We start from the raw sequence: 22,520 nt of genomic DNA, 5'->3' as shown, positions 1-22,520 counted from the left end.
AACAGGAATAACGTCTCTTAGGCTGCTGGAGAGATTCCTGGAGGAGGTCCAGGAGGCACTGTCTGAGCCGGTAAGGGGGTGTTTGAGAGGCCAAAGGGAGAGGGCCACCAATGTTCCCGCCACTGCAGGTGACGGCAGAGACTGGAGACTGGCAAGGGGGTCTGGAGGACTTGTTAGATTTTAACACTCCGAGCCTGGGGGAGTTTGGGGGGGTGGGAGGTAAAGCCCTCTACAACCTCTGTGTTAGGAGCATTAGAAGCCTAACAGGAGTGAAGGCACATCAGTGGCAGGGGGTATGTGGGGCGGAGAGTATGGTGGGTTTTAGATGGAGGGCGCTCTACAAACCCCCAGTACCAAAGAGGTCAGGGGACCTCCAGTGGAGGGTTCTTCATGGAGCCCTGGCCACTAACAGCTGGTTGGCACGGGTTGATCCGGGAATTGGGCAGGGGTGTCCTTTCTGTCAAATGAAAGAAACTGTAATTCATGTGTTTTATGCCATTAATGTCTCTGTTGGAATGTCTGTGTGAGGGTGGGTTGGGGGTGTTTTTTTGCTGTTGGGATGTTTATAATGGGATACAGGTATTCGAGTAAGGAGAAAGAAAAATGTGTTTTGTTGAATTTTCTGTTTGCTCAGGCAAAGTTCGCTATTTGGCTAACAAGGAGGAACAGGGTCAAAGGTGGGGGGATAACAGACCCTTTACTACTGTTTAATGGGATGGTCTCTGCGCGCCTTAGGGTTGAGTTTGAGTTCTATAAAATGATCAAATGTGTGGAGATGTTTGAGGAGATATGGTGTGTTGGGGGGGCTGTCTGTATTGCTGGGGAAGATGTTTTGGATATACGGTTGTAGGAGAGGTTTTTTTGTGTATGGTGATTTGTACAGGATATATTTTTATTTTAGGAGTGGGGGGGTGAGTTTTAAATGAATTGAGAATGTTTCAATAAAGAAAGACCAAAAGTCTCTCTCTCTCTCTCTCTCTCTCTCTCTCTCTCTCTCTCTCTCTCTCTCTCTCTCTCTCTCTCTCTCTCTCTCTCTCTCTCTCTCTCTCTCTCTCTCTCTCTCTCTCTCTCTCTCTCTCTCTCTCTCTCTCTCTCTCTCTCTCTCTCTCTCTCTCTCTCTCTCTCTCTCTCTCTCTCTCTTAGGATGATATATTGATGGGAACCCTGTCAGTGAGAGAGAACTTGTTGTTCAGTGTGAACCTGAGACTAGACCGTAGACATTATTCTACAGCTGACAAACAGCAGAGAGTGGACAGCATCATAGAGGATCTGGGTCTACAGGACTGTGCCCACACCAAGGTCAGCTATACACACCTGCAGAGGTCTGGTCTGGTTAGCCTGTTGAACTAAAGGCTTTAGGAGGGTCATGTTCTGGAGAAAGTTACTCACCAAACACACACTCACTCTCTTTCTCTGTCTCTCTTTCTGTGTGTCTCTCTCTCTCTGTGTCTCTCTCTGTCTCTCTCTCTCTGTGTAGATAGGAACAGAGTTCCTGCGTGGTGTGTCTGGGGGAGAGAGGAAGAGGTGCAGCATCGGTATGGAGCTCATTACTTCTCCTCGTCTTCTGTTCCTGGATGAACCCACCACTGGTCTGGACTCGAACACTGCTAACCACATCATCAACCTACTGCATAGGTACAGACAGACCACATCATCAACCTACTGTACAGACAGACCACATCATCAACCTACTGCATAGGTACAGACAGACCACATCGTCAACCTACTGTACAGACAGACCACATCATCAACCTACTGCATAGATACAGACAGACCACATCATCAACCTACTGCATAGGTACAGACAGACCACATCATCAACCTACTGCATAGGTACAGACAGACCACATCATCAACCTACTGCATAGGTACAGACGGACCACATCATCAACCTACTGCATAGGTACAGACAGACCACATCATCAACCTACTGCATAGGTACAGACAGACCACATCAACCTACTGCATAGGTACAGACAGACCACATCATCAACCTACTGTACAGACAGACCACGTCAACCTACTGCATAGGTACAGACAGACCACATCAACCTACTGCATAGGTACAGACAGACCACATCATCAACCTACTGCATAGGTACAGACAGACCACATCATCAACCTACTGCATAGGTACAGACAGACCACATCATCAACCTACTGTACAGACAGACCACATCGTCAACCTACTGCATAGGTACAGACAGACCACATCGTCAACCTACTGTACAGACAGACCACATCGTCAACCTACTGCATAGGTACAGACAGACCACATCATCAACCTACTGCATAGGTACAGACAGACCACATCGTCAACCTACTGCATAGGTACAGACAGACCACATCGTCAACCTACTGTACAGACAGACCACATCGTCAACCTACTGCATAGGTACAGACAGACCACATCATCAACCTACTGCATAGGTACAGACAGACCACATCATCAACCTACTGCATAGGTACAGACAGACCACATCATCAACCTACTGCATAGGTACAGACAGACCACATCATCAACCTACTGCATAGGTACAGACAGACCACATCATCAACCTACTGCATAGGTACAGACAGACCACATCATCAACCTACTGCATAGGTACAGACAGACCACATCATCAACCTACTGCATAGGTACAGACAGACCACATCATCAACCTACTGCATAGGTACAGACAGACCACATCATCAACCTACTGCATAGGTACAGACAGACCACATAACATTTACATTACATTTAAGTCATTTAGCAGACGCTCTTATCCAGAGCGACTTACAAATTGGTGCATTCACCTTATGACATCCAGTGGAACAGTAGTGCATCTAAATCTTTTAAGGGGGTGAGAGGGATTACTTTATCCTATCCTAGGTATTCCTTAAAGAGGTGGGGTTTCAGGTGTCTCCGGAAGGTGGTGATTGACTCCGCTGTCCTGGCGTCGTGAGGGAGTTTGTTCCACCATTGGGGGGCCAGAGCAGCGAACAGTTTTGACTGGGCTGAGCGGAAACTGTACTTCCTCAGTGGTAGGGAGGCGAGCAGGCCAGAGGTGGATGAACGCAGTGCCCTTGTTTGGGTGTAGGGCCTGATCAGAGCCTGGAGGTACTGAGGTGCCGTTCCCCTCACAGCTCCGTGGCAAGCACCATGGTCTTGTAGCGGATGCGAGCTTCAACTGGAAGCCAGTGGAGAGAGCGGAGGAGCGGGGTGACGTGAGAGAACTTTGGAAGGTTGAAACACCAGACGGGCTGCGGCGTTCTGGATGAGTTGTAGGGGTTTAATGGCACAGGCAGGGAGCCCAGCCAACAGCGAGTTGCAGTAATCCAGACGGGAGATGACGAGTGCCTGGATTAGGACCTGCGCCGCTTCCTGTGTGAGGCAGGGTCGTACTCTGCGGATGTTGTAGAGCATGAACCTACAGGAACGGGCCACCGCCTTGATGTTAGTTGAGAACGACAGGGTGTTGTCCAGGATCACGCCAAGGTTCTTAGCGCTCTGGGAGGAGGACACAATGGAGTTGTCAACCGTGATGGCGAGATCATGGAACGGGCAGTCCTTCCCCGGGAGGAAGAGCAGCTCCGTCTTGCCGAGGTTCAGCTTGAGGTGGTGATCCGTCATCCACACTGATATGTCTGCCAGACATGCAGAGATGCGATTCGCCACCTGATCATCAGAATGGGGAAAGGAGAAGATTAATTGTGTGTCGTCTGCATAGCAATGATAGGAGAGACCATGTGAGGTTATGACAGAGCCAAGTGACTTGGTGTATAGCGAGAATAGGAGAGGGCCTAGAACAGAGCCCTGGGGGACACCAGTGGTGAGAGCACGTCAACCTACTGCATAGGTACAGACAGACCACATCATCAACCTACTGCATAGGTACAGACAGACCACATCATCAACCTACTGCATAGGTACAGACAGACCACATCATCAACCTACTGCATAGGTACAGACAGACCACATCATCAACCTACTGCATAGGTACAGACAGACCACATCAACCTACTGCATAGGTACAGACAGACAGACCACATCAACCTACTGCATAGGTACAGACAGACCACATCGTCAACCTACTGCATAGGTACAGACAGACCACATCGTCAACCTACTGTACAGACAGACCACATCGTCAACCTACTGCATAGGTACAGACAGACCACATCATCAACCTACTGCATAGGTACAGACGGACCACATCAACCTACTGCATAGATACAGACAGACAGACCACATCGTCAACCTACTGCATAGGTACAGACAGACCACATCGTCAACCTACTGCATAGATACAGACAGACCACATCGTCAACCTACTGCATAGATACAGACAGACCACATCATCAACCTACTGCATAGGTACAGACAGACCACATCATCAACCTACTGCATAGGTACAGACAGACCACATCATCAACCTACTGCATAGGTACAGACAGACCACATCGTCAACCTACTGCATAGGTACAGACAGACCACATCATCAACCTACTGTACAGACAGACATACCACATCATCAACCTACTGCATAGGTACAGACAGACCACATCGTCAACCTACTGCATAGGTACAGACGGACCACATCGTCAACCTACTGCATAGGTACAGAGAGACAGACCACATCATCAACCTACTGCATAGGTACAGACAGACCACATCGTCAACCTACTGCATAGGTACAGAGAGACAGACCACGTCGTCAACCTACTGCATAGGTACAGACAGACCACATCATCAACCTACTGCATAGGTACAGACAGACCACATCATCAACCTACTGCATAGGTACAGACAGACCACATCATCAACCTACTGCATAGGTACAGACAGACAGACCACATCATCAACCTACTGCATAGATACAGACAGACCACATCATCAACCTACTGCATAGGTACAGACAGACCACATCATCAACCTACTGCATAGGTACAGACGGACAGACCACATCATCAACCTACTGCATAGGTACAGACAGACCACATCATCAACCTACTGCATAGGTACAGACAGACCACATCATCAACCTACTGCATAGGTCCAGACATACAGACAGACCACATCGTCAACCTACTGCATAGGTACAGACAGACAGACCACATCATCAACCTACCTCATAGGTACAGACAGACCACATCATCAACCTACTTCATAGGTACAGACAGACCACATCATCAACCTACTTCATAGGTACAGACAGACCACATCATCAACCTACTGCATAGGTACAGACAGACCACATCATCAACCTACTGTACAGACAGACCACATCATCAACCTACTGCATAGGTACAGACAGACCACATCATCAACCTACTGTACAGACAGACCACATCATCAACCTACTGCATAGGTACAGACAGACCACATCGTCAACCTACTGCATAGGTACAGACAGACCACATCGTCAACCTACTGCATAGGTACAGACAGGCCACATCATCAACCTACTGCATAGGTACAGACAGGCCACATCATCAACCTACTGCATAGATACAGACAGACCACATCATCAACCTACTGTACAGACAGACCACATCATCAACCTACTGCATAGATACAGACAGACCACATCATCAACCTACTGCATAGGTACAGGCAGACCACATCATCAACCTACTGCATAGGTACAGACAGACCACATCGTCAACCTACTGCATAGGTACAGACAGACCACATCATCAACCTACTGTACAGACAGACATACCACATCATCAACCTACTGCATAGGTACAGACAGACCACATCGTCAACCTACTGCATAGGTACAGACAGACCACATCGTCAACCTACTGCATAGGTACAGAGAGACAGACCACATCATCAACCTACTGCATAGGTACAGACAGACCACATCGTCAACCTACTGCATAGGTACAGAGAGACAGACCACATCGTCAACCTACTGCATAGGTACAGACAGACCACATCATCAACCTACTGCATAGGTACAGACAGACCACATCATCAACCTACTGCATAGGTACAGACAGACCACATCATCAACCTACTGCATAGGTACAGACAGACAGACCACATCATCAACCTACTGCATAGATACAGACAGACCACATCATCAACCTACTGCATAGGTACAGACAGACCACATCATCAACCTACTGCATAGGTACAGACGGACAGACCACATCATCAACCTACTGCATAGGTACAGACAGACCACATCATCAACCTACTGCATAGGTACAGACAGACCACATCATCAACCTACTGCATAGGTACAGACATACAGACAGACCACATCGTCAACCTACTGCATAGGTACAGGCAGACAGACCACATCATCAACCTACCTCATAGGTACAGACAGACCACATCATCAACCTACTTCATAGGTACAGACAGACCACATCATCAACCTACTGCATAGGTACAGACAGACCACATCATCAACCTACTGTACAGACAGACCACATCAACCTACTGCATAGGTACAGACAGACCACATCATCAACCTACTGTACAGACAGACCACATCATCAACCTACTGCATAGGTACAGACATACAGACAGACCACATCGTCAACCTACTGCATAGGTACAGACAGACAGACCACATCATCAACCTACCTCATAGGTACAGACAGACCACATCATCAACCTACTTCATAGGTACAGACAGACCACATCATCAACCTACTGTACAGACAGACCACATCAACCTACTGCATAGGTACAGACAGACCACATCATCAACCTACTGTACAGACAGACCACATCATCAACCTACTGCATAGGTACAGACAGACCACATCGTCAACCTACTGCATAGGTACAGACAGGCCACATCATCAACCTACTGCATAGATACAGACAGACCACATCATCAACCTACTGCATAGGTACAGACAGGCCACATCATCAACCTACTGCATAGATACAGACAGACCACATCATCAACCTACTGCATAGGTACAGACAGACCACATCATCAACCTACTGCATAGGTACAGACAGACAGACATACACACGCTTGCACCGCTCAAACTCACCCACGTGTGTCTGACTCTCTCTGTGTGTCTGACTCTCTCTCTCTCTGTGTGTCTGACTCTCTCTCTCTCTGTGTGTCTGACTCTCTCTCTCTCTGTGTGTCTGACTCTCTGTGTGTCTGACTCTCTCTCTGTGTGTCTGACTCTCTCTCTGTGTATGTGTGTCCCAGGCTGTCTAGAAGCGGTAAGACTATCGTGTTCTCCATCCATCAGCCTCGTTACTCAATCTTCAGCCACTTTGACCACCTGACCCTGATGCACCGAGGAGAGTTGGTGTACGCTGGAGCTGCCGGGAAGGCCCTGAGCTACTTCACTGACTTGGGTAAGGGAGGGGAGGGGAGGTACGCTGGAGCTGCTGGGAAGGCCCTGAGCTACTTCACTGACTTGGACTGAGGGAGGAGAGAGAGGGAGGAGAGTTGGCCCTGAGTTAATAATAAAAAAAGTGGAAGTGTTCTATCTCAGACTGTGTGTGTGTTGTTGTTGTGTTGCAGGGTATCACTGTTGTTGTTGTTGTGTTGCAGGGTATCACTGTTGTTGTTGTTGTGTTGCAGGGTATCACTGTTGTTGTTGTTGTGTTGCAGGGTATCACTGTTGTTGTTGTTGTTGTGTTGCAGGGTATCACTGTTGTTGTTGTTGTTGTGTTGCAGGGTATCACTGTTGTTGTTGTTGTGTTGCAGGGTATCACTGTTGTTGTTGTTGTATTGCAGGGTATCACTGTTGTTGTTGTTGTGTTGCAGGGTATCACTGTTGTTGTTGTTGTTGTTGTGTTGCAGGGTATCACTGTTGTTGTTGTTGTGTTGCAGGGTATCGTTGTTGTTGTTGTTGTGTTGCAGGGTATCACTGCTGTTGTTGTTGCAGGGTATCACTGTTGTTGTTGTTGTTGTTGCAGGGTATCACTGTTGTTGTTGTGTTGCAGGGTATCACTGTTGTTGTTGTTGTTGCAGGGTATCACTGTTGTTGTTGTTGTGTTGCAGGGTATCACTGTTGTTGTTGTTGTTGCAGGGTATCACTGTTGTTGTTGTTGTGTTGCAGGGTATCACTGTTGTTGTGTTGCAGGGTATCACTGCTGTTGTTGTTGTTGTGGTATTGCAGGGTATCACTGTTGTTGTTGTTGTGTTGCAGGGTATCACTGTTGTTGTTGTTGTAGGGTATCACTGCTGTTGTTTTGGTGTTGCAGGGTATCACTGCTGTTGTTGTTGTTGTTGTTGTTGTTGCAGGGTATCACTGCTGTTGTTGTTGTTGTTGCAGGGTATCACTGTTGTTGTTGTTGCAGGGTATCACTGTGTTGTTGTTGTTGTGTTGCAGGGTATCACTGTGTTGTTGTTGTTGTGTTGCAGGGTATCACTGCTGTTGTTGTTGTTGTGTTGCAGGGTATCACTGCTGTTGTTGTTGTTGTTGTGTTGCAGGGTATCACTGCTGTTGTTGTTGTTGTTGTGTTGCAGGGTATCACTGCTGTTGTGTTGCAGGGTATCACTGTTGTTGTGTTGCAGGGTATCACTGCTGTTTGTTGTTGTTGTTGTGTTGCAGGGGTATCACTGCTGTTGTGTTGCAGGGTATCACTGTTGTTGTGTTGCAGGGTATCACTGCTGTTGTTGTTGTTGTTGTGGTATTGCAGGGTATCACTGTTGTTGTTGTTGTGTTGCAGGGTATCACTGTTGTTGTTGTTGTAGGGTATCACTGCTGTTGTTGTTGTTGTGTTGCAGGGTATCACTGTTGTTGTTGTTGTTGTGTTGCAGGGTATCACTGTTGTTGTTGTTGTGTTGCAGGGTATCACTGTTGTTGTTGTTGTATTGCAGGGTATCACTGTTGTTGTTGTTGTGTTTGCAGGGCATCACTGTTGTTGTTGTTGTTGTTGTGTTGCAGGGTATCACTGTTGTTGTTGTTGTGTTGCAGGGTATCGTTGTTGTTGTTGTTGTGTTGCAGGGTATCACTGCTGTTGTTGTTGCAGGGTATCACTGTTGTTGTTGTTGTTGTTGCAGGGTATCACTGTTGTTGTTGTGTTGCAGGGTATCACTGTTGTTGTTGTTGTTGCAGGGTATCACTGTTGTTGTTGTTGTGTTGCAGGGTATCACTGTTGTTGTTGTTGTTGCAGGGTATCACTGTTGTTGTTGTTGTGTTGCAGGGTATCACTGTTGTTGTTGTTGTTGTGTTGCAGGGTATCACTGTTGTTGTTGTTGTTGTGTTGCAGGGTATCACTGTTGTTGTTGTTGTGTTGCAGGGTATCACTGTTGTTGTTGTTGTATTGCAGGGTATCACTGTTGTTGTTGTTGTGTTGCAGGGTATCACTGTTGTTGTTGTTGTTGTTGTGTTGCAGGGTATCACTGTTGTTGTTGTTGTGTTGCAGGGTATCGTTGTTGTTGTTGTTGTGTTGCAGGGTATCACTGCTGTTGTTGTTGCAGGGTATCACTGTTGTTGTTGTTGTTGTTTGCAGGGTATCACTGTTGTTGTTGTGTTGCAGGGTATCACTGTTGTTGTTGTTGTTGCAGGGTATCACTGTTGTTGTTGTTGTGTTGCAGGGTATCACTGTTGTTGTTGTTGTTGCAGGGTATCACTGTTGTTGTTGTTGTGTTGCAGGGTATCACTGTTGTTGTGTTGCAGGGTATCACTGCTGTTGTTGTTGTTGTGGTATTGCAGGGTATCACTGTTGTTGTTGTTGTGTTGCAGGGTATCACTGTTGTTGTTGTTGTAGGGTATCACTGCTGTTGTTTTGGTGTTGCAGGGTATCACTGCTGTTGTTGTTGTTGTTGTTGTTGTTGCAGGGTATCACTGCTGTTGTTGTTGTTGTTGCAGGGTATCACTGTTGTTGTTGTTGCAGGGTATCACTGTGTTGTTGTTGTTGTGTTGCAGGGTATCACTGTGTTGTTGTTGTTGTGTTGCAGGGTATCACTGCTGTTGTTGTTGTTGTGTTGCAGGGTATCACTGCTGTTGTTGTTGTTGTTGTGTTGCAGGGTATCACTGCTGTTGTTGTTGTTGTTGTGTTGCAGGGTATCACTGCTGTTGTGTTGCAGGGTATCACTGTTGTTGTGTTGCAGGGTATCACTGCTGTTGTTGTTGTTGTTGTGTTGCAGGGTATCACTGCTGTTGTGTTGCAGGGTATCACTGTTGTTGTGTTGCAGGGTATCACTGCTGTTGTTGTTGTTGTTGTGGTATTGCAGGGTATCACTGTTGTTGTTGTTGTGTTGCAGGGTATCACTGTTGTTGTTGTTGTAGGGTATCACTGCTGTTGTTGTTGTGTTGCAGGGTATCACTGCTGTTGTTTTGGTGTTGCAGGGTATCACTGCTGTTGTTGTTGTTGTTGTTGTTGTTGCAGGGTATCACTGCTGTTGTTGTTGTTGTTGCAGGGTATCACTGTTGTTGTTGCAGGGTATCACTGTTGTTGTTGTTGTTGCAGGGTATCACTGTTGTTGTTGTTGTTGCAGGGTATCACTGTTGTTGTTGTTGCAGGGTATCACTGTTGTTGTTGTTGTTGTTGTAGGGTATCACTGTTGTTGTTGTTGTTGCAGGGTATCACTGTTGTTGTTGTTGTGTTGCAGGGTATCACTGCTGTTGTTGTTGTTGCAGGGTATCACTGCTGTTGTGTTGCAGGGTATCACTGTTGTTGTGTTGCAGGGTATCACTGCTGTTGTTGTTGTTGTTGCAGGGTATCACTGCTGTTGTGTTGCAGGGTATCACTGCTGTTGTGTTGCAGGGTATCACTGCTGTTGTTGTTGTTGTTGCAGGGTATCACTGCTGTTGTGTTGCAGGGTATCACTGCTGTTGTTGTTGTTGTGTTGCAGGGTATCACTGCTGTTGTTGTTGTTGTGTTGCAGGGTATCACTGCTGTTGTTGTTGTTGTTGTGTTGCAGGGTATCACTGCTGTTGTTGTTGTGTTGCAGGGTATCACTGCTGTTGTTGTTGTTGTTGTGTTGCAGGGTATCACTGCTGTTGTTGTTGTTGTTGTGTTGCAGGGTATCACTGCTGTTGTTGTTGTTGTTGTGTTGCAGGGTATCACTGCTGTTGTTGTTGTGTTGCAGGGTATCACTGTGAGCCGTTCAACAACCCCTCTGACTTCTTCCTAGACGTCACTAACGGAGAGGCTCAGTCTACACTAAACATCACTTCATTTAACTATGGTACACACACACCACACACACACCTCTACAGACCCTAACCCCTATAGACCCTAACCCCTACAGACCCTAACCCCTACAGACCCTAACCCCTATAGACCCTAACCCCTACAGACCCTACAGACCCTAACCCCTACAGACCCTACAGCCCCTAACCCCTACAGACCCTAACCTCTACAGACCCTACAGACCCTAACCCCTACAGACCCTAACCCCTATAGACCCTAACCCCTACAGACCCTAACCCCTACAGACCCTAACCCCTACAGACCCTAACCCCTACAGACCCTAACCCCTACAGACCCTACAGACCCTAACCTCTACAGACCCTACAGACCCTAACCCCTACAGACCCTAACCCCTACAGACCCTAACCCCTACAGACCCTAACCCCTATAGACCCTATAGACCCTAACCCCTACAGACCCTAACCCCCTACAGACCCTAACCCCTACAGACCCAAACCTCTGCTGACCCTAACCCCTATAGACCCTAACCTCTATAGACCCTAACCCCTACAGACCCTAACCCCTACAGACCCTAACCCCTACAGACCCTAACCCCTACAGACCCTAACCTCTGCTGACCCTAACCCCTACAGACCCTAACCCCTACAGACCCTAACCTCTAATGACCCTAACCCCTACAGACCCTAACCTCTAATGACCCTAACCCCTACAGACCCTAACCTCTAATGACCCTAACCCCTACAGACCCTAACCTCTGCTGACCCTAACCCCTACAGACCCTAACCCCTGCTGACCCTAACCCCTACAGACCCTAACCCCTACAGACCCTAACCCCTATAGACCCTAACCTCTACAGACCCTAACCTCTACAGACCCTAACCTCTACAGACCCTAACCCCTACAGACCCTAACCCCTACAGACCCTAACCCCTACAGACCCTAACCCCTACAGACCCTAACCCCTACAGACCCTAACCCCTACAGACCCTAACCCCAGACCCTACAGACCCTAACCCCTACAGACCCTACAGACCCTAACTTCTACAGACCCTAACCCCTACAGACCCTAACCCCTACAGACCCTAACCCCTACAGACCCTAACCCCTATAGACCCTAACCCCTACAGACCCTAACCCCTACAGACCCTAACCCCTATAGACCCTAACCCCTACAGACCCTAACCCCTACAGACCCTAACCCCTACAGACCCTAACCCCTACAGACCCTACAGACCCTAACCCCTACAGACCCTACAGACCCTAACCCCTACAGACCCTAACCCTATAGACCCAATAACCCTAACCCCTACAGACCCAATAGACCCTAACCCCTACAGACCCAATAGACCCTAACCCCTATAGACCCAATAGACCCTAACCCCTACAGACCCAATAGACCCTAACCCCTATAGACCCAATAGACCCTAACCCCTACAGACCCTAACCTCTACAGACCCTAACCCCTATAGACCCTAACCCCTACAGACCCTAACCCCCCTACAGACCCTAACCCCTACAGACCCTAACCCCTACAGACCCCCCTAACCTCTGCTGACCCTAACCCCCCTACAGACCCTAACCCCTACAGACCCTACAGACCCTAACCCCTACAGACCCTAACCCCTACAGACCCTAACCCCTATAGACCTAACCCCTACAGACCCTAACCCCTACAGACCCTAACCCCTATAGACCCTAACCCCTACAGACCCCTACAGACCCTAACCCCTACAGACCCTAACCCTACAGACCCTAACCTCTACAGACCCTAACCCCTACAGACCCTAACCCCTATAGACCCTAACCCCTACAGACCCTAACCCCTACAGACCCTAACCCCTACAGACCCTAACCCCTACAGACCCTAACCCCTACAGACCCTAACCCCTACAGACCCTAACCTCTACAGACCCTACAGACCCTAACCCCTACAGACCCTAACCCCTACAGACCCTAACCCCTACAGACCCTAACCCCTATAGACCCTATAGACCCTAACCCCTACAGACCCTAACCCCTACAGACCCTACAGACCCTAACCCCTACAGACCCTAACCTCTGCTACAGACCCTAACCCCTATAGACCCTAACCCCTATAGACCCTAACCCCTACAGACCCTAACCCCTACAGACCCTAACCCCTACAGACCCTAACCCCTACAGACCCTAACCTCTGCTGACCCTAACCCCTACAGACCCTAACCCCTACAGACCCTAACCTCTAAGACCCTAACCCCTACAGACCCTAACCTCTAATGACCCTAACCCCTACAGACCCTAACCTCTAATGACCCTAACCCCTACAGACCCTAACCTCTGCTGACCCTAACCCCTACAGACCCTAACCCCTGCTGACCCTAACCCCTACAGACCCTAACCCCTACAGACCCTAACCCCTATAGACCCTAACCTCTACAGACCCTAACCTCTACAGACCCTAACCTCTACAGACCCTAACCCCTACAGACCCTAACCCCTACAGACCCTAACCCCTACAGACCCTAACCCCTACAGACCCTAACCCCTACAGACCCTAACCCCTATAGACCCTAACCCCTACAGACCCTACAGACCCTAACCCCTACAGACCCTACAGACCCTAACTTCTACAGACCCTAACCCCTACAGACCCTAACCCCTACAGACCCTAACCTCTATAGACCCTAACCCCTACAGACCCTAACCCCTACAGACCCTAACCCCTACAGACCCTAACCCCTACAGACCCTAACCTCTGCTGACCCTAACCCCTACAGACCCTAACCCCTACAGACCCTAACCCCTACTGACCCTAACCCCTACAGACCCTAACCTCTAATGACCCTAACCCCTACAGACCCTAACCTCTAATGACCCTAACCCCTACAGACCCTAACCTCTGCTGACCCTAACCCCTACAGACCCTAACCCCTGCTGACCCTAACCCCTACAGACCCTAACCCCTACAGACCCTAACCCCTACAGACCCTAACCTCTACAGACCCTAACCCCTACAGACCCTAACCCTACAGACCCTAACCCCTACAGACCCTAACCCCTACAGACCCTAACCCCTACAGACCCTAACCCCTACAGACCCTAACCCCTACAGACCCTAACCCCTACAGACCCTACAGACCCTAACCCCTACAGACCCTAACCCTGCAGACCCTACAGACCCTAACCCCTACAGACCCTAACCCCTATAGACCCAATAGACCCTAACCCCTACAGACCCAATAGACCCTAACCCCTACAGACCCAACCCCTAATAGACCCTAACCCCCTATAGACCCAATAGACCCTAACCCCTACAGACCCAATAGACCCTAACCCCTATAGACCCAATAGACCCTAACCCCTATAGACCCAATAGACCCTAACCCCTACAGACCCTAACCCCTACAGACCCTAACCCCTATAGACCCTAACCCCTACAGACCCTAACCCCTACAGACCCTAACCTCTGCTGACCCTAACCCCTACAGACCCTAACCCCTACAGACCCTACAGACCCTAACCCCTACAGACCCTAACCTCTACAGACCCTAACCCCTATAGACCCTAACCTCTACAGACCCTACAGACCCTAACCTCTACAGACCCTACAGACCCTAACCTCTACAGACCCTACAGACCCTAACCTCTACAGACCCTACAGACCCTAACCCCTACAGACCCTAACCCCTACAGACCCTACAGACCCTAACCTCTACAGACCCTAACCCCTACAGACCCTAACCCCTACAGACCCTACAGACCCTAACCCCTACAGACCCTAACCTCTGCTGACCCTAACCCCTACATACCCTAACCCCTACAGACCCTAACCCCTACAGACCCTAACCCCTACAGACCCTAACCTCTACAGACCCTAACCCCTACAGACCCTACAGACCCTAACCCCTACAGACCCTAACCCCTACAGACCCTAACCCCTATAGACCCTAACCCCTACAGACCCTACAGACCCTAACCCCTACAGACCCTACAGACCCTAACCTCTACAGACCCTAACCTCTACAGACCCTAACCCCTACAGACCCTAACCCCTACAGACCCTAACCCCTACAGACCCTAACCCCTACAGACCCTAACCCCTACAGACCCTAACCCCTATAGACCCTAACCCCTATAGACCCTAACCCCTATAGACCCTAACCCCTATAGACCCTAAACCCTACAGACCCTACAGACCCTAACCTCTGCTGACCCTAACCCCTACAGACCCTAACCCCTACAGACCCTAACCCCTACAGACCCTAACCCCTACAGACCCTAACCTCTACAGACCCTAACCTCTACAGACCCTAACCCCTACAGACCCTAACCCCTACAGACCCTAACCCCTACAGACCCTAACCCCTACAGACCCTAACCTCTACAGACCCTAACCCCTACAGACCCTAACCCCTACAGACCCTAACCTCTACAGACCCTACAGCCCCTAACCTCTACAGACCCTACAGACCCTAACCTCTACAGACCCTACAGACCCTAACCCCTACAGACCCTAACCCCTACAGACCCTAACCCCTACAGACCCTAACCCCTATAGACCCTAACCCCTACAGACCCTACAGACCCTACAGACCCTAACCCCTACAGACCCTAACCCCTACAGACCCTAACCCTACAGACCCTAACCCCTACAGACCCTACAGACCCTAACCCCTACAGACCCTAACCCCTACAGACCCTACAGACCCCCCTACAGACCCTAACCCCTACAGACCCTAACCCCTACAGACCCTAACCCTACAGACCCTAACCCCTACAGACCCTAACCCCTATAGACCCTAACCCCTATAGACCCTAACCCTATAGACCCTAACCCCTACAGACCCTAACCCCTACAGACCCTAACCCCTACAGACCCTAACCCCTACAGACCCTAACCCCTACAGACCCTAACCCCTACAGACCCTACAGACCCTAACCCCTACAGACCCTAACCCCTACAGACCCTAACCCCTACAGACCCTAACCCCTATAGACCCTAACCCCTACAGACCCTACAGACCCTAACTCCTACAGACCCTAACCTCTACAGACCCTAACCCCTACAGACCCTAACCTCTACAGACCCTAAACCCTACAGACCCTAACCCCTACAGACCCTACAGACCCTAACCCCTACAGACCCTACAGACCCTAACCCCTACAGACCCTAACCCCCCTACAGACCCTAACCCCTACAGACCCTAACCCCTACAGACCCTAACCCCTACAGACCCTAACCCCTACAGACCCTAACCCCTACAGACCCTATAGACCCTAACCCCCCCTACAGACCCTAACCCTACAGACCCTAACCCCTACAGACCCTAACCTCTGCTGACCCTAACCCCTACAGACCCTAACCTCTGCTGACCCTAACCCTATAGACCCTAACCCCTACAGACCCTAACCTCTGCTGACCCTAACCTCTATAGACCCTAACCCCTACAGACCCTAACCCCTACAGACCCTAACCCCTACAGACCCTAACCCCTACAGACCCTAACCTCTATAGACCCTAACCCCTACAGACCCTAACCCCTACAGACCCTAACCCCTACAGACCCTAACCTCTGCTGACCCTAACCCCTACAGACCCTAACCTCTGCTGACCCTAACCTCTATAGACCCTAACCCCTACAGACCCTAACCTCTGCTGACCCTAACCTCTATAGACCCTAACCCCTACAGACCCTAACCTCTGCTGACCCTAACCCCTACAGACCCTAACCCCTACAGACCCTAACCCCTACAGACCCTAACCTCTGCTGACCCTAACCCCTACAGACCATAACCTCTGCTGACCCTAACCCCTACAGACCCTAACCCCTACAGACCCTAACCCCTATAGACCCTAACCCCTACAGACCCTACAGACCCTACAGACCCTAACCCCTACAGACCCTAACCCCTACAGACCCTAACCCCTACAGACCCTAACCCCTACAGACCCTACAGACCCTAACCCCTACAGACCCTAACCCCTACAGACCCTACAGACCCTAACCCCTACATACCCTAACCCCTACAGACCCTAACCCCTACAGACCCTAACCCCTATAGACCCTAACCCCTACAGACCCTAACCCCTATAGACCCTAACCCCTATAGACCCTAACCCCTATAGACCCTAACCCCTACAGACCCTAACCCCTACAGACCCTAACCCCTACAGACCCTAACCCCTACAGACCCTAACCCCTACAGACCCTAACCCCTACAGACCCTACAGACCCTAACCCCTACAGACCCTAACCCCTACAGACCCTAACCCCTACAGACCCTAACCCCCCTATAGACCCTAACCCCTACAGACCCTACAGACCCTAACTCCTACAGACCCTAACCTCTACAGACCCTAACCCCTACAGACCCTAACCTCTACAGACCCTAAACCCTACAGACCCTAACCCCTACAGACCCTACAGACCCTAACCCCTACAGACCCTAACCCCTACAGACCCTAACCCCTACAGACCCTAACCCCCCTACAGACCCTAACCCCTACAGACCCTAACCCCTACAGACCCTACAGACCCTAACCCCTACAAACCCTAACCCCTACAGACCCTAACCCCTAGACCCTAACCCCTATAGACCCTAACCCTAACCCCTACAGACCCTAACCCCTACAGACCCTAACCCCTACAGACCCTAACCTCTGCTGACCCTAACCCCTACAGACCCTAACCTCTGCTGACCCTAACCTCTATAGACCCTAACCCCTACAGACCCTAACCTCTGCTGACCCTAACCTCTATAGACCCTAACCCCTACAGACCCTAACCCCTACAGACCCTAACCCCTACAGACCCTAACCTCTATAGACCCTAACCCCTACAGACCCTAACCCCTACAGACCCTAACCCCTACAGACCCTAACCTCTGCTGACCCTAACCCCTACAGACCCTAACCTCTGCTGACCCTAACCTCTATAGACCCTAACCCCTACAGACCCTAACCTCTGCTGACCCTAACCTCTATAGACCCTAACCCCTACAGACCCTAACCTCTGCTGACCCTAACCCCTACAGACCCTAACCCCTACAGACCCTAACCCCTACAGACCCTAACCTCTGCTGACCCTAACCCCTACAGACCATAACCTCTGCTGACCCTAACCTCTCCTCCCTAGATGATAAGGAGAACTGTGACAACAGCAACCTTCTGGCAGTGAGCTACAGACAGTCAACTCAGTACCAGAGGGTGGTGGAGGAGCTGGACCATTTGACCCAGGGTCTGGAGGGAGGGGTCGGAGGTCAGGGACAGAAGGCTGACTACGTCACCTCCTTCTGGTACCAGGTCAGCTAATCACTGAGCTCTGTCTGAACCCTCACAGCGAGAGTTCCAGAACTGTATAGCTGAGTGTTCCAGAACTGTTAGAGTTGAGCGTTCTAGAACTGTTAGAGTTGAGCGTTCTAGAACTGTTAGAGTTGAGCGTTCTAGAACTGTTAGAGTTGAGCGTTCCAGAACTGTTAGAGTTGAGCGTTCCAGAACTGTTAGAGTTGAGCGTTCTAGAACTGTTAGAGTTGAGAGTTATTATGGAGTGTTTGTTTGTGTGCTCTGAGTTCATCATTAAGTTGTAAACTCATGATGAACTTTGGGTGACCTGGCACTGTATGAAAAGTGTTATCTAGATGTGTGGTTCTGTTATATAATGTGTTGAAGAGGAGGATACTGTGTGGCTGTGTGTGTGTTCTCTAGATGAGGATACTGTGTGGCTGTGTGTGTTCTCTAGATGAGGATACTGTGTGTGTTCTCTAGATGAGGATACTGTGTGTGTGTGTGTGTTCTCTAGATGAGGATACTGTGTGGCTGTGTGTGTTCTCTAGATGAGGATACTGTGTGTGTGTGTGTGTTCTCTAGATGAGGATACTGTGTGTGTATGTGTTCTCTAGATGAGGATACTGTGTGGCTGTGTGTGTGTTCTCTAGATGAGGATACTGTGTGGCTGTATGTGTTCTCTAGATGAGGATACTGTGTGGCTGTGTGTGTTCTCTAGATGAGGATACTGTGTGTGTGTGTGTGTTCTCTAGATGAGGATACTGTGTGGCTGTGTGTGTTCTCTAGATGAGGATACTGTGTGTGTTCTCTAGATGAGGATACTGTGTGTGTGTTCTCTAGATGAGGATACTGTGTGTGTGTGTGTGTTCTCTAGATGAGGATACTGTGTGTGTGTGTGTTCTCTAGATGAGGATACTGTGTGTGTGTGTGTGTTCTCTAGATGAGGATACTGTGTGTGTGTGTGTGTTCTCTAGATGAGGATACTGTGTGGCTGTGTGTGTTCTCTAGATGAGGATACTGTGTGTGTTCTCTAGATGAGGATACTGTGTGTGTGTTCTCTAGATGAGGATACTGTGTGGCTGTGTGTGTGTTCTCTAGATGAGGATACTGTGTGTGTGTGTTCTCTAGATGAGGATACTGTGTGTGTGTGTGTTCTCTAGATGAGGATAATGTGTGGCTGTGTGTGTGTTCTCTAGATGAGGATACTGTGTGTGTGTTCTCTAGATGAGGATACTGTGTGGCTGTGTGTGTTCTCTAGATGAGGATACTGTGTGTGTGTGTGTTCTCTAGATGAGGATACTGTGTGTGTTCTCTAGATGAGGATACTGTGTGTGTGTTCTCTAGATGAGGATACTGTGTGGCTGTGTGTGTGTTCTCTAGATGAGGATACTGTGCGTGTGTGTTCTCTAGATGAGGATACTGTGCGTGTGTGTTCTCTAGATGAGGATACTGTGTGTGTGTGTTCTCTAGATGAGGATACTGTGTGACTGTGTGTGTGTTCTCTAGATGAGGATACTGTGTGGCTGTGTGTGTGTTCTCTAGATGAGGATACTGTGCGTGTGTGTTCTCTAGATGAGGATACTGTGTGTGTGTTCTCTAGATGAGGATACTGTGTGGCTGTGTGTGTGTTCTCTAGATGAGGATACTGTGTGGCTGTGTGTGTGTTCTCTAGATGAGGATACTGTGTGTGTGTTCTCTAGATGAGGATACTGTGTGACTGTGTGTGTGTTCTCTAGATGAGGATACTGTGTGGCTGTGTGTGTGTTCTCTAGATGAGGATACTGTGTGTGTGTTCTCTAGATGAGGATACTGTGTGACTGTGTGTGTGTTCTCTAGATGAGGATACTGTGTGTGTGTGTGTGTTCTCTAGATGAGGATACTGTGTGTGTGTGTTCTCTAGATGAGGATACTGTGTGACTGTGTGTGTGTTCTCTAGATGAGGATACTGTGTGTGTGTGTTCTCTAGATGAGGATACTGTGTGTGTGTTCTCTAGATGAGGATACTGTGCGTGTGTGTTCTCTAGATGAGGATACTGTGTGTGTTCTCTAGATGAGGATACTGTGTGACTGTGTGTGTGTTCTCTAGATGAGGATACTGTGTGGCTGTGTGTGTGTTCTCTAGATGAGGATACTGTGTGTGTGTGTGTGTTCTCTAGATGAGGATACTGTGTGGCTGTGTGTGTTCTCTAGATGAGGATACTGTGTGTGTGTGTGTGTTCTCTAGATGAGGATACTGTGTGTGTTCTCTAGATGAGGATACTGTGTGACTGTGTGTGTTCTCTAGATGAGGATACTGTGTGTGTGTGTTCTCTAGATGAGGATACTGTGTGTGTGTGTTCTCTAGATGAGGATACTGTGTGACTGTGTGTGTTCTCTAGATGAGGATACTGTGTGTGTGTGTTCTCTAGATGAGGATACTGTGTGACTGTGTGTGTGTGTGTGTGTGTGTGTGTGTGTGTGTGTGTGTGTGTCTCTAGATGAGGATACTGTGTGGCTGTGTGTGTGTTCTCTAGATGAGGATACTGTGTGGCTGTGTGTGTGTTCTCTAGATGAGGATACTGTGTGTGTGTGTTCTCTAGATGAGGATACTGTGTGTGTGTTCTCTAGATGAGGATACTGTGTGACTGTGTGTGTGTTCTCTAGATGAGGATACTGTGTGTGTGTGTGTGTTCTCTAGATGAGGATACTGTGTGTGTGTGTGTGTTCTCTAGATGAGGATACTGTGTGTGTGTGTGTGTTCTCTAGATGAGGATACTGTGTGTGTGTGTGTGTTCTCTAGATGAGGATACTGTGTGTGTGTGTGTGTTCTCTAGATGAGGATACTGTGTGGCTGTGTGTGTTCTCTAGATGAGGATACTGTGTGGCTGTTCTCTAGATGAGGATACTGTGTGTGTGTGTTCTCTAGATGAGGATACTGTGTGACTGTGTGTGTGTGTGTGTGTGTGTGTGTGTGTGTGTGTGTGTGTGTGTGTGTGTGTTCTCTAGATGAGGATACTGTGTGTGTGTGTTCTCTAGATGAGGATACTGTGTGTGTGTGTTCTCTAGATGAGGATACTGTGTGTGTGTGTGTGTGTTCTCTAGATGAGGATACTGTGTGGCTGTTCTCTAGATGAGGATACTGTGTGTGTTCTCTAGATGAGGATACTGTGTGGCTGTTCTCTAGATGAGGATACTGTGTGTGTTCTCTAGATGAGGATACTGTGTGTGTGTGTGTGTTCTCTAGATGAGGATACTGTGTGGCTGTGTGTGTTCTCTAGATGAGGATACTGTGTGTGTGTGTGTTCTCTAGATGAGGATACTGTGTGTGTGTGTGTTCTCTAGATGAGGATACTGTGTGTGTTCTCTAGATGAGGATACTGTGTGTGTTCTCTAGATGAGGATACTGTGTGGCTGTGTGTGTTCTCTAGATGAGGATACTGTGTGTGTGTGTGTGTGTGTGTGTTCTCTAGATGAGGATACTGTGTGTGTGTTCTCTAGATGAGGATACTGTGTGTGTGTGTTCTCTAGATGAGGATACTGTGTGTGTGTGTTCTCTAGATGAGGATACTGTGTGTGTGTGTGTGTGTGTGTGTGTGTGTTCTCTAGATGAGGATACTGTGTGTGTGTGTTCTCTAGATGAGGATACTGTGTGTGTGTGTTCTCTAGATGAGGATACTGTGTGTGTGTGTGTGTGTGTGTGTGTGTGTTCTCTAGATGAGGATACTGTGTGTGTGTGTTCTCTAGATGAGGATACTGTGTGTGTGTGTGTGTGTGTGTGTGTGTGTTCTCTAGATGAGGATACTGTGTGGCTGTTCTCTAGATGAGGATACTGTGTGTGTTCTCTAGATGAGGATACTGTGTGACTGTGTGTGTGTTCTCTAGATGAGGATACTGTGTGTGTGTGTTCTCTAGATGAGGATAGTGGGTGGTCGTATGGTGGTGAACTCTCTCAGGAACCCCCAGACATCGTACGCTCAGCTGGCCCTCAACATCTTCTTCGCTCTGCTGGTCGGCCTCATTTACTACCAGATCCCCCTGACTCTACCTGAAGCCCTACAGAACAGGTGTCTGTCCTGTCTCTGTCTTGTCTATCTGTCCTGTCTGTCTGTCTGTCTGTCTGTACGTCTTGTCTGTCTGTCTTGTCTGTCTGTCCTGTCTGTATTGTCTGTGTGTCTCACAGTGCAGCAGTAT

At 49.0% G+C, this 22,520-nt stretch overlaps 1 protein-coding gene across 5 annotated transcripts in view; it reads left to right on the top strand.

Moving 5' to 3' along the window:
* Window positions 1–22,520, top strand: part of LOC135570311 (broad substrate specificity ATP-binding cassette transporter ABCG2-like) — a 63,935-nt gene that overhangs the window by 27,963 nt on the left and 13,452 nt on the right. For all 5 annotated transcript variants that reach the window (XM_065016438.1, XM_065016437.1, XM_065016434.1 and 2 more), the window contains 6 exons: window positions 1,144–1,299; window positions 1,478–1,635; window positions 7,179–7,330; window positions 11,022–11,120; window positions 18,202–18,368; window positions 22,242–22,393. In XM_065016438.1, the coding sequence (XP_064872510.1) occupies window positions 1,144–1,299; window positions 1,478–1,635; window positions 7,179–7,330; window positions 11,022–11,120; window positions 18,202–18,368; window positions 22,242–22,393 (884 nt within the window). The remainder of the gene's footprint in view (window positions 1–1,143; window positions 1,300–1,477; window positions 1,636–7,178; window positions 7,331–11,021; window positions 11,121–18,201; window positions 18,369–22,241; window positions 22,394–22,520) is intronic.

The sequence above is a fragment of the Oncorhynchus nerka genome, unplaced genomic scaffold, assembly GCF_034236695.1.
Source record: "Oncorhynchus nerka isolate Pitt River unplaced genomic scaffold, Oner_Uvic_2.0 unplaced_scaffold_988, whole genome shotgun sequence".
Classification (NCBI taxonomy): Eukaryota; Metazoa; Chordata; class Actinopteri; order Salmoniformes; family Salmonidae; genus Oncorhynchus; species Oncorhynchus nerka.
Note: the sequence above shows the minus strand (reverse complement) of the source record. Positions and strands in the feature narration are given on the sequence as shown.